This window comes from Ylistrum balloti, unplaced genomic scaffold (genome assembly GCF_031769215.1).
Source record: "Ylistrum balloti isolate Yb309-2 unplaced genomic scaffold, AGI_CSIRO_Ybal_v1 Utg369772, whole genome shotgun sequence".
Lineage (NCBI taxonomy): Eukaryota > Metazoa > Mollusca > Bivalvia > Pectinida > Pectinidae > Ylistrum > Ylistrum balloti.
Genome location: NW_026781965.1, coordinates 3,911,338 through 3,926,367, shown reverse-complemented (window position 1 = coordinate 3,926,367; position 15,030 = coordinate 3,911,338). Strand labels below are relative to the sequence as shown.

At 36.0% G+C, this 15,030-nt stretch overlaps 1 protein-coding gene across 1 annotated transcript in view; it reads left to right on the top strand.

Moving 5' to 3' along the window:
* Positions 1–5,066: 5,066 nt before the first annotated feature.
* The window catches only part of LOC132544007 (DNA-dependent protein kinase catalytic subunit-like), a 134,784-nt gene continuing 124,820 nt past the window's right edge, over positions 5,067–15,030 (top strand). The window contains exons 1-14 of the mRNA XM_060207566.1: positions 5,067–5,211; positions 6,476–6,552; positions 7,017–7,109; positions 7,828–7,902; positions 8,218–8,326; positions 8,480–8,592; positions 9,356–9,455; positions 9,617–9,768; positions 10,440–10,532; positions 10,729–10,788; positions 11,446–11,541; positions 12,168–12,250; positions 13,537–13,621; positions 14,055–14,223. Of these exons, the coding sequence (XP_060063549.1) occupies positions 5,067–5,211; positions 6,476–6,552; positions 7,017–7,109; positions 7,828–7,902; positions 8,218–8,326; positions 8,480–8,592; positions 9,356–9,455; positions 9,617–9,768; positions 10,440–10,532; positions 10,729–10,788; positions 11,446–11,541; positions 12,168–12,250; positions 13,537–13,621; positions 14,055–14,223 (1,450 nt within the window). The remainder of the gene's footprint in view (positions 5,212–6,475; positions 6,553–7,016; positions 7,110–7,827; positions 7,903–8,217; positions 8,327–8,479; positions 8,593–9,355; positions 9,456–9,616; positions 9,769–10,439; positions 10,533–10,728; positions 10,789–11,445; positions 11,542–12,167; positions 12,251–13,536; positions 13,622–14,054; positions 14,224–15,030) is intronic.

Genomic DNA, 15,030 nt, shown 5'->3' with positions numbered 1-15,030 from the left:
GACTTTCATCATTAACTATACAGGAGTACAACAGTCTGTCACATGACTTACATCATTAACTATACAGGAGTACAACAGTCTGTCACATGACTTCATCATTAACTATACAGGAGTACAACAGTCTGTCACATGACTTTCATCATTCACTATACAGGAGTACAACAGTCTGTCACATGACTTACATCATTAAATATACCAGAGTACATCAGTCTGTCACATGACTTTCATCATTAACTATATAGGAGAACAACAGTCTGTCACATGACTTACATCCTCCACTATACAGGAGTACAACAGTCTGTCACATGACCTTCATCATTAACTATACAGGAGTACAACAGTCTGTCACATGACTTTCATCATTAACTATATAGGAGTACAAGAGTCTGTCACATGACCTTCATCATTAACTATACAGGAGTAAAGCAATCTACCACATGACTTTCATCATTAACTATACAGGAGTACAACAGTCTGTCACATGACTTACATCCTCCACTATACAGGAGTAAAGCAATCTACCACATGACTTTCATCATTAACTATACAGGAGTACAACAGTCTGTCACATGACTTACATCCTCCACTATACAGGAGTAAAGCAATCTACCACATGACCTTCATCATTAACTATACAGGAGTACGATAGTCGGTCGCTTTATCTTTTTATAGCATTCATGTCACTGTTTTGCAATTCATAGAAAGACATATCACATGTGGTTGATATACGAAAAAAATGGTTCGTGACTTTTTGTTTTGTTTTGTTTTCCATTCCGATGATAGATGACTCCAATATATTGAGATGTGTTATTGGTTCACGTAATGAAGCGAGGGAAGTAAAAATTCTGCTATAATTTACTATGTGTTTTGACTCCGTAGCAATAAGTTACCGATCAAACGTGTGGAAGACAAGTCAATACGGACATTCATAAGAAGTTATTTATCTGAATCTTAACCCTAGCTATCTATGATTGGTGAAGCAGTGGAGATTGATACACACCGTTTATTAAGTGTGTAAAGTCTATTCATCAAACGATCTGCATCTTGATGCCATTGGAGTGGACAGCGCGTGCACAGTTGTCAGTAGTGATGTTGTAGGAATGATGGACGAGGAAAGTGAAAGGACGACACAAGTCGATCGATTTTACGGAGGAGGAAGGGGGAGGCAGGTTAACCACAACACAGTGGCGTGGTCATGTTATGTAACAAGACAATCTGTAAAGAAACAGAAAACTGACACAATCATTACTTATCCATACTATGACACATTAAATATATAGCTTAAGGCGGTAAACAAGTCAATTTCTGTTCTTAATATAAAAACAGAGAGAGACCTGATATCATATTTATATATATATATAACCAGATTAAACTATGAACACTGCCGTTACCTGACATTTCCCATTACGTTACACGTTGCATCTACAAAATAACCATAGTTTTCTTCTATTTCATTATCGACATAACAAAACTATGGAAATCTCACATTGACAGAAAAAGTTTCAAAGGTAGTGAATGGTTTCAAACTTGTTCAGGTTAACTATAGATAGATGTAAACTAATGCTGTAAAATGGTCAAATAAATGTATCTGAACTTCATGTATCATGCATGAGTGGGAATCATTCTACGTGGATATCGTGTATCATTATCCATGAATATCGTTTATATCGTTCTCCGCAGCTACCATGTATATCATTCACCCGTGTATGTTGTGTATACCATTGCCCGTGTATGTCGTGTATCTCATTCCCTTTGGATATCGTGCATATCTTTCTCCGTGTATGTCGTGTATACCATTGCCCGTGGATATCATTCTCTTTGGATATCTGTTCTCTGGGGATAACGTGTGTATCTTTCTCCGTGTATGTCGTGTATACCATTGCCCGTGTATGTCGTGTATATCATTGCCCGTGTATGTCGTGTATACCATTGCCCCTGTATGTCGTGTATACCATTGCCCGTGTATGTCGTGTATACCATTGCCCGTAGATATCGTTCTCTTTGGATATCTGTTCTCTGGGGATAGCGTGTGTATCTTTCTTTGTGGATTTCGTTTTTATCATTCTCCATTGATAGTGTGTATGTCATTTTCTCGGGTCTCGATCTCTGTGGATATCGTGTAGATGTATATTATTATCAGATTCTGTGAATGTCTCGTAGCAGGTAGATTCTTGATAGAAATAGGCCACACAGTTTAGCTGTTCAAATGATGCACTTAGCCTTACGTCAGGAGCTATCAATTTCAGTATGAACATTTCAAGCAAAACTGATTTTTTCTTTTCAAAAAATAAAACCTGTTCGTACTTCTTGCAATGTCTCTTTTTGAGTTTGGTGCCGTATGCCACAAACGATACATCCAATTGAACAATAACTCGGACTAAAATGATGTACCTTGTATTCTTACAAAACACAAGTTTGCTTTGTCACCTAATGCAGCGTTTGCACATGTATTTCTGATTAATCATACACGTGCCCATAACTGTAATTAAAAATTGGACGTCGAAAATTGACGGTTGCTGAAAGATGGCAAGCCTATGGAATGGTTTTAGGTGTTGTGACTTGTATACCAGCACGTAGCTACACGTTTTACGTGTGATGTCAACCATTCTGTTATTTCTCGGTTAATGGGTATGTTAACGAGCGTCTCGTGCCTTGTAAACCTCAAAAGAACAGGCAAGTCGAGCCCTCTTCTCTACTGCCGACAGACTCTGGGGCAGTGGCACGTAAATGAACAACAGACGACATCGCCCTGTAAACAGTCCTTGACTGGAAGGCAAAACACACAAGACTGCAGTGGGTACTTTCAAGTTATCATCGAACATGAAATATTAGGTCTTGGAGGAAAGTCCACTGATCTGATTAAAACCGCTTTTCACTTAGTCTGACAGACGGCAGGGTCTGTGTTTGGAGAACAAGAACAACAGCACACCATCAGAATAAGATTTTTGGACACATCATCATTTGGTGGTGGCAATGGTACTGTTTGGGGATGTTATTCTCTAGACTGCATACTTTGCTTGCATGCCCTTCATGGAACTTTTAACGAGCAAAAGTACCTTGGTAAAATCCTTCTACCTTAAATTTTCCCGCATTTCGATGGCCATCGATTGACAGATCGGCCTATTCTAATTGATGGCAATGCTATACCACACAGAACCCACCTTGTCCAAGACTACCTTCAACAAGAAGTGATAGAGACGATCCCATGGTTAACAATGTCACAGACATGAACCCAAATGAGCTTATGTGGGACTATATCGGACAAAAAGTTAATGAATGGTATCAAGAACGCCAAACAATTGGAGAATTACGGGCCGCATGGGATCAGGAATGGCAGTGGTTTCCTCAGAATAAGTTTCGTCGTCTCGTCAGTAGCATGAGACGACGGTCACAACAACTGTACCGGTAGCGTGGTGACTACACTAAATACTGACATACCTGTAGAACTCGTTGTTAAGCGAATCCTCTTGAACAAGTAACGTATTTTGGTGATTTGATGACCTGTTCATAAGGGAGAGTTAAATGCATACATTTTTAGTATTTGAGCACGATTTTTTTATAATGATTCAACACTTCCAAAATGATTCAGCACTTCCGGTTCTGTAAAGTCTTGTTAGATACAACACGTTCCTATACATCCTATATATCCTTAATTGTCAAAATGGAACATCTTAAATACAGGGAAGAGAATTAATTCCAATCTAGGATAAGGGTGATCCCTAAGGTTTGGCCAAGTGTACAGTTAATCAAATAAAAACTGTTTTGTAGAAAGTCGTAAACAAAACTTCTCGGGAGCAAATAAAATTATACTTAAACGCGGATTCGGGTATATAAACGTAAATATTCTTCATTCAAAAAAAGGGTAGGCTTCCATGAGAATTTCCGAACGGGGTAGGGGGATACCTTTCTTATGTGGTTTTGGTGCGGCTGGGCGGTGGGAATGTCTTTTAGTGTGGGCAGGGGGATTATGGGGATACTATCTTAATAGGAAAAGGGCTTAAGGGATAAATATACACTTCTGAGAACATGCGGAATAGTGTACGATGTAGAAAGATGGAATAAAGATAAGGAGAGTAGGAAGAAAGACGGAGAACATTGCCAGTATACAGTATTTATCCAGTACACCAAAATTATGAAAACACATTTGCTTTCAATCATGTAGTCCTGTCTCCTTTAAATAAAGCCAAAATTGATATATTAACTGAAATTCTTCGCAAACCCTTATTTCCCTAAACCAGAAAAACACATTTAATTTCAATTAGTTAGGGCTCTAATTATACCCAAAATCAAATGTTTACTGATATTTCTTCCCTACCCCAAATTTCCATAAATCAGGAAAACACATTTAAATGCAACCGTTTAGAAAAGTATGTATAATTGAATGATACATCTGTTTGCGCGGATTTTTCACATTGAATCGATCTTACATAACAATAAGTAACTAAGTTCGTGTCCTTCCAAAACACTTTGTCCTATTGTTCTTGTATTTTTTCGATTGTCTCTGAGTAAATCTTTCTTTTGTTCAAAGTTTGCCCTCGTCCCATAGATTTTGACTTTTAAGCGAGATTTATTTTGACACGCCGGATGGTATACAAAATGTAATTGTTTTCAGTAACAGGTGCTTGTGGGCATTTTTTGTTTTTTGGTTTATTTTGTTTTGTTTTAAACATGGTAAATAACAGGAAAATAAATCTTGTTATAAGATCCAGATGCTTGATTTCCAAAGCACATAGAAATTATATATCACGTAGTCTTACCATGATACTTATCAGGGACGAATGATATACATGTATATTGAGTCCATGTATTTAAAGAACTGAAAAAAAACATGTCCACAAGTACTCGTGGACTACAGTACCGGATTATGGTCTAAAAAGTGTTGTCAACATACAATTGTTAGGTTAAAATACAGATTTCTTAAGATGAGACATTGGTCTCTACAATACACGTCTCTGCTTGAATGGGCCATGGTGAAGCACGCTCGTCAGTGAAAGTATCAGTATTTCATGAGGAGTTACATCCCTTGACTATTCTCACGTGACTTTGTTTTGGTTTGTATGGTTAATATGGCGGCAAGCCTGCTGGAGAACAACTTGCGATCTCTCCACAAGTGCTTGACAGCCGGCGATTCCTCGTCATTGGAGCAGAGCGATGGGATCATTTCAGACATAAGTCAATTATGTCTTCATGAAATCGACGATAAAGAAATTGGTACTTGTCATGATTGTTTATCCGACATTTCGGCTCATAGTTTGTTTATCAGCTGGTTTTATATCGATGTGCAAGCTAAGCGAATTCAGGGTCGTGTCGTATAGTTATGAGTTCTTGGTCTCTAACACTAGGTATACACATTCTATACAAGTGATCGTTGTTATAGCTTTAGATGCACGTTGACACACGATTACATAGAGCGGGTTTATCTTTCATGGAATGTTGTATTTGGCCGAGTTTGGTACATACATTCTAAAACATACACAATGGTGTTGCAATTTAACATGATGAAGGCGCTCCTCCACCTGTGTATTTCCATAGTTAGCCAAAATGTTGAATTATCAAGATTAACAAGACTAACTAATGGAGTTGCATTGAAATGAAGAGAACAAGTGTTTGACTGGTTATGTGAATTGCCTGGCAGTATGACTGTCATAACAAGTGCACTCAAGGATGAGCTACAGACAACTTTCACCCCATATCATGGATTGGAGATGCACACTATGTCCAGTGCTTTCCCTAAATGTCCTAAACAACATTGTCCTTTCTACAAGTCGTTGTAAAAGTTGAACAGAACTTACATTGTTTGTTGAGCTTGTAAACGACATTAATGAATGTTCTGTAACAGAATGGAAAAATGCACGGCTAGACTGGGTTCTAACCTTCGACTCTCCAAATTCTCAAAGGGCACTTTACCAATTGAGCTACTTGGTCACTGACAACTGACCCAGTCTGTTTGGCTAAATGTCATTTTCAGGTTTCTTCCGTCCTTAAATTGGTTTGTCAAAAGAGTTTTCTTAAATATTATATTGATATTTTGGACATTGCAATAATGATCATTGAGGAAATGCAATGGAATGATAAGTGTCTGAAAGGAGATAACATATATTGTAATGCTGGTAGTACTTGTACAACATAACACTAGTTCTGTCTGTGTGGCTTTTACATATACTCATATACACAATGGAACTATTTTTCCATTTTCTTTCACAAAGTCTCCCTATGAAATCCTTCTGATGTTGTTCTCGGGTTGAGTTTTGGAAATGTGTGTAAAAAGAAGGAATTTTGACATCCCTGTCCTGTTTACACATCTATGATATATAAATACACACTACAAAATAACAACTTGAGAACTAATAAGTATTTGTAATGTGCATCCACTATTTCTGTATACTTTGGCAAGGGAATTTAGAAGTTTTTATAAGTGCACAAAAAATGTTTTAAAATGATTATTGGAAAACTGCTTTTGATTTGGGTTTTTCAGATCTCTGCTGTTCAGCTTTGTTTGACAAAGACAAAGGCATTGTAGCGTTTCTGAACAAGACATTCAACAAAGATGAGGTAGGTACCTTAATATTTTATCAGTATAAAGTTTCTATTCAAAGCTGAAGTTAAGTATACATGCCTGGTACATAAACATTGTATATGTCTGTTTTGTTGTAGCTGAGAAGTAATGGTGGAGTGTGAAATATATATTCTAACACAGGATTCTTTTTAAAAGTGCTTAAGTGAATGGTCAGTGGTGTACTTGAAGATTTGAAGATTAGGATTGTAAGAAACAGAGAGACTTAGTTAATACCATTTTTGTGGTTGTCTGAGCTTCTCGCTGAGTGTTATTATAGACAGTATGGGTGATGTATGATAGAGATAATCAGGTGGTCACCACCCAAAAATATATGACAACAACAACGCCATTGACAATTTTTTTATCATCAGTTTCTTAGTTGTAATATGTTGATGCTTGATCTGATTTTGTTATGAGTGCCTGGGCTGTAATAATCATGTGAGATTTTGTTTCTCATCAGTTCCTGGGCTGTAAACAAAAGCTACTGGAGCTGTTGTCTGGATTTATACAAAAGACTGAGAAAAAAATCCTGCCTTACGCTGTGGACATTAAGGTATACAGCAAATATACAATAGATAAAAGTACATGAGTTACAAAATATAGAATTATACTGTCATTTCAGTGTGTTTGGAGAGTAATTTTAAGATTGTTTTTCCTTCCTGTACATGTATCAGAATTTACATCTAGGTAACTACATATTGCTTAAATTTACATTTGATAGTCACAGATTTTCAAAGAAACATTAATAAACAAATTACCTTATACACTTGGTCAGAACAGCAGCTAGATCAATTGAACTGCCATATGATAGTGGAAGCTGTAGGTGGTGCCACTTGGGCATCATTAACAATGTTTATAAAACTGATCAAGAATAAAATGATATCAAATTTTCATTACTATTTAAGAATACACATATTATGTAACATTACTTCTAGATATCTTAATGTCTCTTCTCATTTAAACAATGTCTGTACAATATTTAGGGTATAAGCAAATGCTGCAGAGTTACAATCAGTTTCAGTATTAACAAGACTGTATACTCTTGTGTAATCCTAGTCATTATGCATAAATATTGAAAAATTCTCACATGTTGAGGTGGGTGAGCTCCATCTAGAGACTATGTAACACAAGTGTAAATCTTGATTTTTTGACTTGATGGATCTGTATAAGGGAGGTAACAAGTATTTTGATTGTATTGATGGATAGATTGATTTGGTTATAACATTATTTCTGTGATACTAATTATCAACTGCATATTTCTTTGTTGACAGGATGTGTGTGTCTCTTTGTTTTTTCGTGATCGATTTGCCAAAGTCAAGAACGGCGCCATCCCGGTTTTGGCTAAGGTGACTTGTAATTATGTACTTAAGAGTTAAATTTGTTTAAGGATATTTAGCTATTCTAATCGGTTGATGGTGGGTTTTTCTAAACAATTTTTTAATTTTAATTTTTTTAGTATGTTCATCACTCCCTCCCATAAACATCTTTTGTTTCTCTTTTGTGAAGTAAACTTTATAATCTAGTTGATGATGTGTCCTAGTTGTGCATGCCAAATTTTAAGATGTCTTATGTGACTTTGTAAATTGCTTAATGATAATTATTGTCTTCAAATTGTCAGTTTAGACAGAAAAAATTAGAGAATGATGTGTATTATCTTTCAGTTAATTGAGGTGACAGCTGGGACTAATATTGGAAAGGATCTCAACATCCCTAAACTAATAGAAAAATTTTTCATGGAGCTCACTAAAGGATCAAAGGTGTCTTCCACAGGTAAATATATAAATACTTAAGATCTGAATCCCGCATGTCAGCAACTCTTGAATGTTTTAAAAAGTGACATTAAAACTGTTCAATATTTCTGTAAATTTTATGAAGCAAATGAATAGTTAGGATGTTTACATAGCGTGAGGTTTTAATTTTCAGTGAAGGAGAACATATTTGTGTTACTTGGTGTGGTAGCTGAGGTATACCCGGAACACATGGCAAGCTATGCTGAAAGGTTCATAGGGCTGTGTGTTACATCATTGAAAACTGAGGTAATCTAATCACCAGAGTCATCATTATGTATGTATGAATGAATATTCAAGAAATTTTGATTGAAATTTTTGATTTAGTTAAAAGTTACATTTGAATTATTACTGATTACAATGACATTAAAAAAGTTCATGCAGGTTTTGACTGAAACAAGAAAAAAGAATTTGGATTGTACACATGTGTTGCTTTTATTCTTCAATAGTTTTATACTTAAGTGTGCATGATTTCATCACAAAGTGACCTTCAATATAAGTTCAAAGTGTGAATCATTACCTTGATTGTATTTGACCTTCGACTGACCTTTCTGACATAGATCCATCATGTGAAGACATGTATCTTTTTTGTTCCTGCTGTTAAACTTTATAATAAATGTCAATGGAATCTGTGTGTCTTTGATGTACCTTTCTGGGTAATTGATTACTGGATGTGACATTTATCTTCACAAAAGGTTCTCATTCATAATTGAAGGTAAACACAATGGTAGATTATGTTTTAGGTGACAATGATAGAACCAGACATTAACACCTATAAAAGGAAACTTACCTTATAAAAGGGTTAATTTTCTTGACCTTGTCAAGGTCACAAGAATCACAAATTTATTACAAGAACACCATAATATTGTTTGAACAGTAATGTTATGAAAATTGATTAAAAAATTAAAAGAATTATAGGAACTTTAAGCTGCGTATTCTCAGTTTAATGACAATACAGCCAATGAGCCATCTTGTTTTTTGTGGATATTTTAAATGAAATGTTTGATGTCAGATGACTGCCAAAACTAGGAAGGCGGAATTATCCATCATAGCAGGCAGCCTGTCTGGTCTGACTTCCTGTTTGGTGAACTTTACCCAGTCTGCGGATGACAGTAAGTAGTAACATAAGAAAAATGTTTCAGCAATGATTGACTTAATGGTAATATTTCTCTATGAAATCTACACTTTAAGGACACAGAAAAGTTGTAATATATAAATTACTTGATCCATGTATACTTGATACTACATGAATCTTTGAAATGATATATTACAGGGTCAAAACAGTTATACGAAATATTTAAGTACGCACGGATGGCCATAGACCCAAAGGTGGAGTATACTCGTTACCAGGTGCCAGGCGCTGGTTTGAGGTTGTTAACCAAGCATGCAGCACAGTTCAGTCTGTATCTCATAGAGGACTACCAGGTAAGTAATGTGGTACTAAAGGGACTACTGTGTAGGAAGTGTGATACATAGAGAAATATTGGGGCGGTAGTGTGGTACAGAGAGGACTACTGGGGAGGTAGTGTGGTACAGAGAGGACTACTGGGGAGGTAGTGTGATACAGAGAGGACTAGTGGGGAGGTAGTGTGGTACAGAGAGGATTAGTGGGGAGGTAGTGTGGTACAGAGAGGACTACTGGGGAGGTAGTGTGATACAGAGAGGACTACTGGGGAGGTAGTGTGGTACAGAGAGGACTACTGGGGAGGTAGTGTGGTACAGAGAGGACTACTGGGGAGGTAGTGTGGTACAGAGAGGACTACTGGAGAGGTAGTGTGGTACAGAGAGGACTACTGGGGAGGTAGTGTGGTACAGAGAGGACTACTGGGGAGGTAGTGTGGTACAGAGAGGAATATTGGGGAGGTTGTTTAGTACAGAGAGGAATATTGGGGAGGTTGTTTGGTACAGAGAGGAATATTAGGGAAGTAGTGTGGTATAAATTTCAGTCTTGATCTCATAAACAATATTAGAAAGATATCAAGACATAGGATGATGACAATATAGGGTATGTAATATGATGATGGCAACAATGATTATGAAGTGTTTCTTCTGGTAATAAAGAGAATAAGAAGTGACCTCAGTAATTCCTTTGACAGGGTATGTATGATAAGCTGCGTTACTGGAGCCACCATCACAATCGTGACATGTTACACTTGGGTCTGTCTGCTATTGAGGCTTTCTTGGGACAGGTAGGTCTGCATTATATCCTTGTATACAATTTTTGTTTTTATACTCTCGTTTTAAATTGTCAGATAATATTGTTATTCTTGTTTAACAATCAGCTTATATGTAGATCAAATTCGTTTTACAATGTAAGTATGAATCAGTTATCTAAACACTAATATGGCCTCAATATCGCTATATTTAATGCATGTTTTTTGATAGATATCAGAGATGCTGGTGACACGAGCTGAGGAAGGTCACAAGGATGGAGCTGTCTTCAAGGTCAGATATTTGAATTTATTCTGGTATAATTGTAAAAGAAGTATTATCTGACAGTGGTTGGCAGAAAAAGTACAATTGGAAGAAGAAATAAAAAACTTAATCATTATTGGTCTTTATAAAAACCTGTAGTATTGTTCTTGGGATCATGTGTAAAATTACCAGATTTTGGACACTATGACCAAGTGCTAAACAAAGCATAGCCACTCTATAATCTGTTAACCATCTCATCACACTGTTTTTGACCTTAGTGTACATAGGATCATAATACATTAAAAAAAGTTGATTGATACCTTACCATCTTGTACACTACGTACGTCAGTCTTAGTTCACTCCATACTGGTTACTTGTCTGATGAAGGTAACAGTAGATATCAAAACATTTCACTCAAATCTCCTACTGGGTGTGTTAAAAGGAACTTCTATTCTATAAGTAACAGTTATCGATTTATTATAAGTTAATATGTCATGATCTTATCGTATGAATTCTCGCAAACTGAGACAAAAATAAACAGTTCACCTTATGCAAGCATTTCAGAAAGAAAAACATAGCCGTACATTTTGCACAATTGTTAATGTATGACAGCGGTATAGCGACCGGAAAAAAGTTGTACTGAAATTTGGTCTTTGATTGTGTTAGTCTGTGTCTTTTTGTTTTTAGTTCTTCATACAGGAGTTTCGTACTCTGATGAATGATGCATCAGCCAGTGCCAAGGAAGTGTCTTTGGCCATACGTGGGTATGGTCTCCTTGCAGCTGTAGGTATAAATAAAGTAATGAGTTTAGTAATTATATATTTTGCAAAAGGATGTTTGAGTAAAATTTTGTAAACTTTTAGTATTTTTGTAATATATTCAAGGATAGAATATGTAGGTATACAATGTGTATATATCCCCTTTCACTCTATCAAATGAAAGCTGAATATTCATGAATACTTTTACAAAAATGGAAGTTTTTATGCCCCCAAGATTGAAGATAATGGGTCTGTCTTTCTGCCTATTTGCCTGTCTTAGGGTTTTGTTCGAATAACTGAATCTTTTCATCAAATATGAACCAAATTTTGCTATATTGCATTTTATAAATAAGATCTACTATTAGTTTTATGTTGGTCAAAATCAGTCAATGTTTGCCAGAATTACAGGACTTTAAAATTTTTACAATAAGTTATTTCTTTGTTTCTGTACAATAAATTAATTTTTTATTGCACGATATGAACCAAATGTAGTATTATATTTCTTTATGTTAATGAGATGTTAAATATTGATATCAAACTCCTTCAATATTGCTAGGCCTCTTCTTGTACTTCTGTGTTTTCAATCATTTAGTGTTAAGATTATATTCTATGTAGGAGTTTAAGGACGGATGTATGTTATTCTTATTGCAGCCATGCAAGACATTTCTGAAGCAAGTGGATGTACAGTTTATGTTTAGTGAGATGATGTCCAAAAGTGAACAGCAGTTCCTCAGGTACATCATGGTCATTTTCTTGTCAAGTATTTTAAATCTAAGATTTGATTTAAAAAGTGTTCTCCCAATTGTTGATCACTTTGTAAAAATAATTCCATTATTGAATGAATACATGTGTTATGGTTGTCAAATTGAAAAGGTTATATATGTTGCTCAAAGATCTAGGTATATGTAGATGGATACTATGTACTATAGATGACATTTTTATCAGGTCATCTGACCGAAGGGTCAGAATGACCTATAGCCATCGTGTTACATCTATCGTCATCCGCCGTCTATCATGCGTAAACTTTCCATTCAAATGACTTCTTCTCAACAACCAGAAGGTTCAGGGTACTGTTGTTGGGTCTGTAGTATGATGGGACGAAGTGCTATGAAGTTTGTTGATATGAATGACCTTGGCCGATTTTTAAGGTCACCGGGGCAAATATGATAAAATTCTTAATAGACTTCTTCTCAATAACCAAATGACCTAGGTAACTGATATTGATACTGTAGCATGCTGGAATGAAGGGCTTCCAAGTTTCTTAAAATTTTAACCTTGACCTGCTTTCATGGTGAAAGGTATCAAAATATGTTAAAATCTTTAAAAAACATGCTTTCAATAACCAAAAGGTTCATGCTACTGATATTAGGCCTTTAGCATGCTTGGATGAAGGGCTACCAAGTTTGTTTAAATTAATTATCAATGTGTTAAAATGCATTAGCAACTTCTTAATAAGCGAAAGGCCAAAGGTCTTGATATTTTCAACAAGCAATATGTCTTGAATAATGGCATTTGTGGAGTGCATGTATAAAGAATATGGTTTATACAGAAAATGTCTTTATGAACCAACCAATGCCTTCTATGTAAGCTGTAGTGTAGTTGAGCAATTTATACTAGGCCTATTTTGCCTCTTTCATATATAGGCCTTTATAGTCAGATGACCCTTAAGGCCTGTGGGTCTCTTGTTTTATTTTATAGATCACACTTGCCAAACCTTTGTAGGTCATACTTGCAACACCTGTTAAGAACCTAAAATTCCTAACCCCATGATGGATTGATATTTGTTTTGAACATTCTTCCCTATTAATAGTCATTGCTGTGTTAAGTGCTTATGCTGCACTGATGAAATTGAAAATTTATTGATGATGAAAAACATATTCTGGAAGAAAAGAATTCAGTTTTTTGTTTGTTTGTGACCTTTACAATGATAAGTTTGAACTATTATGTTACTTGTATGTAGGAGTAACTCACTGATTACTTGGAGACCTGTTTACATGACATGTAATATTATATGTTACAGTCAAGATGAGAACCTTGAAGAGAGGCTTTTTAATTTGCCTAGCTATCTGGAGGCCCTTGGTAACATCATCAAGCAGTTGGATGAGGTAGGAAGAATTAATTTCTTTTATACAGAAATTATCATTGAGTAAAAATTCCCCTTACACAAATATTGCGATGTTGCTCTTTAGGGTTGTATAATTTGGAGTTTTTACCTTTACCAACCAAAGGGAAAAAATCAATAGGGGAAGTCTATTGGGACAATGAAGAGTTTAGGCCTGCATCTGATTACAAAAAGAATGGGTCAGGAGATGTATGGCATGTGGTGTAACACGTCCGTCATTGTTCTACAGCTTTCATTGAATTGTTTAGAAACAGGTATTCAGTAAACAATACCACAAAAACATACATCCGAAGTCAGGGTTATTGTTTTTGCAAATATACAGGGTCCAAGATCTTGAACCCAAACATGACATATTTTGTGATCGTTGGAGACCTTGCAGAGTCTATTTAAATTAAAATGTTGTTTTCTTGTATCAGATTTCAGAGACATATACCATATCTCTCGAGCGACTGTTGGTACTGTTGATAGAGAAGCTGCCGTCACTCCCACAGACTCACTTCTTCATTTGTCTGAAGTCCATACTATGGCTACTTCTGGCTGTGATGCCTAAAGGCACAACATTTCAGCAAATCATGTCCGGTGTAGGTAAGTAGGACCCAATCTTAAAAGTCAGTTTATGGTAGGGTATATCATGGCTGGTAAAGGAGCCGGAGGTCATGTCTGGTGTAGGAAACTTCGACTTCACCTAGAAGTCAGTTTTTGGTATGGCTATGTAATGTCTATTACAGGAACTGAAGGTCATGTATGGTTTAGTGGTTAAGGTTATTATGACTCATACTGATATATCATATCTGGTAAAGGAACTGAAGGTCATGTGTGGTTTAGTGGTTAAGGTTATTATGACGGATACTGGTATATCATATCTGGTAAAGGAACTGAAGGTCATGTGTGGTTAAGTGGTTAAGGTTATTATGACTGATGCTGGTATATCATATCTGGTAAAGGAACTGAAGGTCATGTATGGTTTAGTGGTTAAGGTTATTATGACTCATACTGGTATATCATATCTGGTAAAGGAACTGAAGGTCATGTATGGTTTAGTGGTTAAGGTTATTATGACTCATACTGGTATATCATATCTGGTAAAGGAACTGAAGGTCATGTATGGTTTAGTGGTTAAGGTTATTATGACTCATACTGGTATATCATATCTGGTAAAGGAACTGAAGGTCATGTATGGTTTAGTGGTTAAGGTTATTATGACGGATACTGGTATATCATATCTGGTAAAGGAACTGAAGGTCATGTGTGGTTAAGTGGTTAAGGTTATTATGACTGATGCTGGTATATCATATCTGGTAAAGGAACTGAAGGTCATGTATGGTTTAGTGGTTAAGGTTATTATGACTCATACTGGTATATCATATCTGGTAAAGGAACTGAAGGTCATGT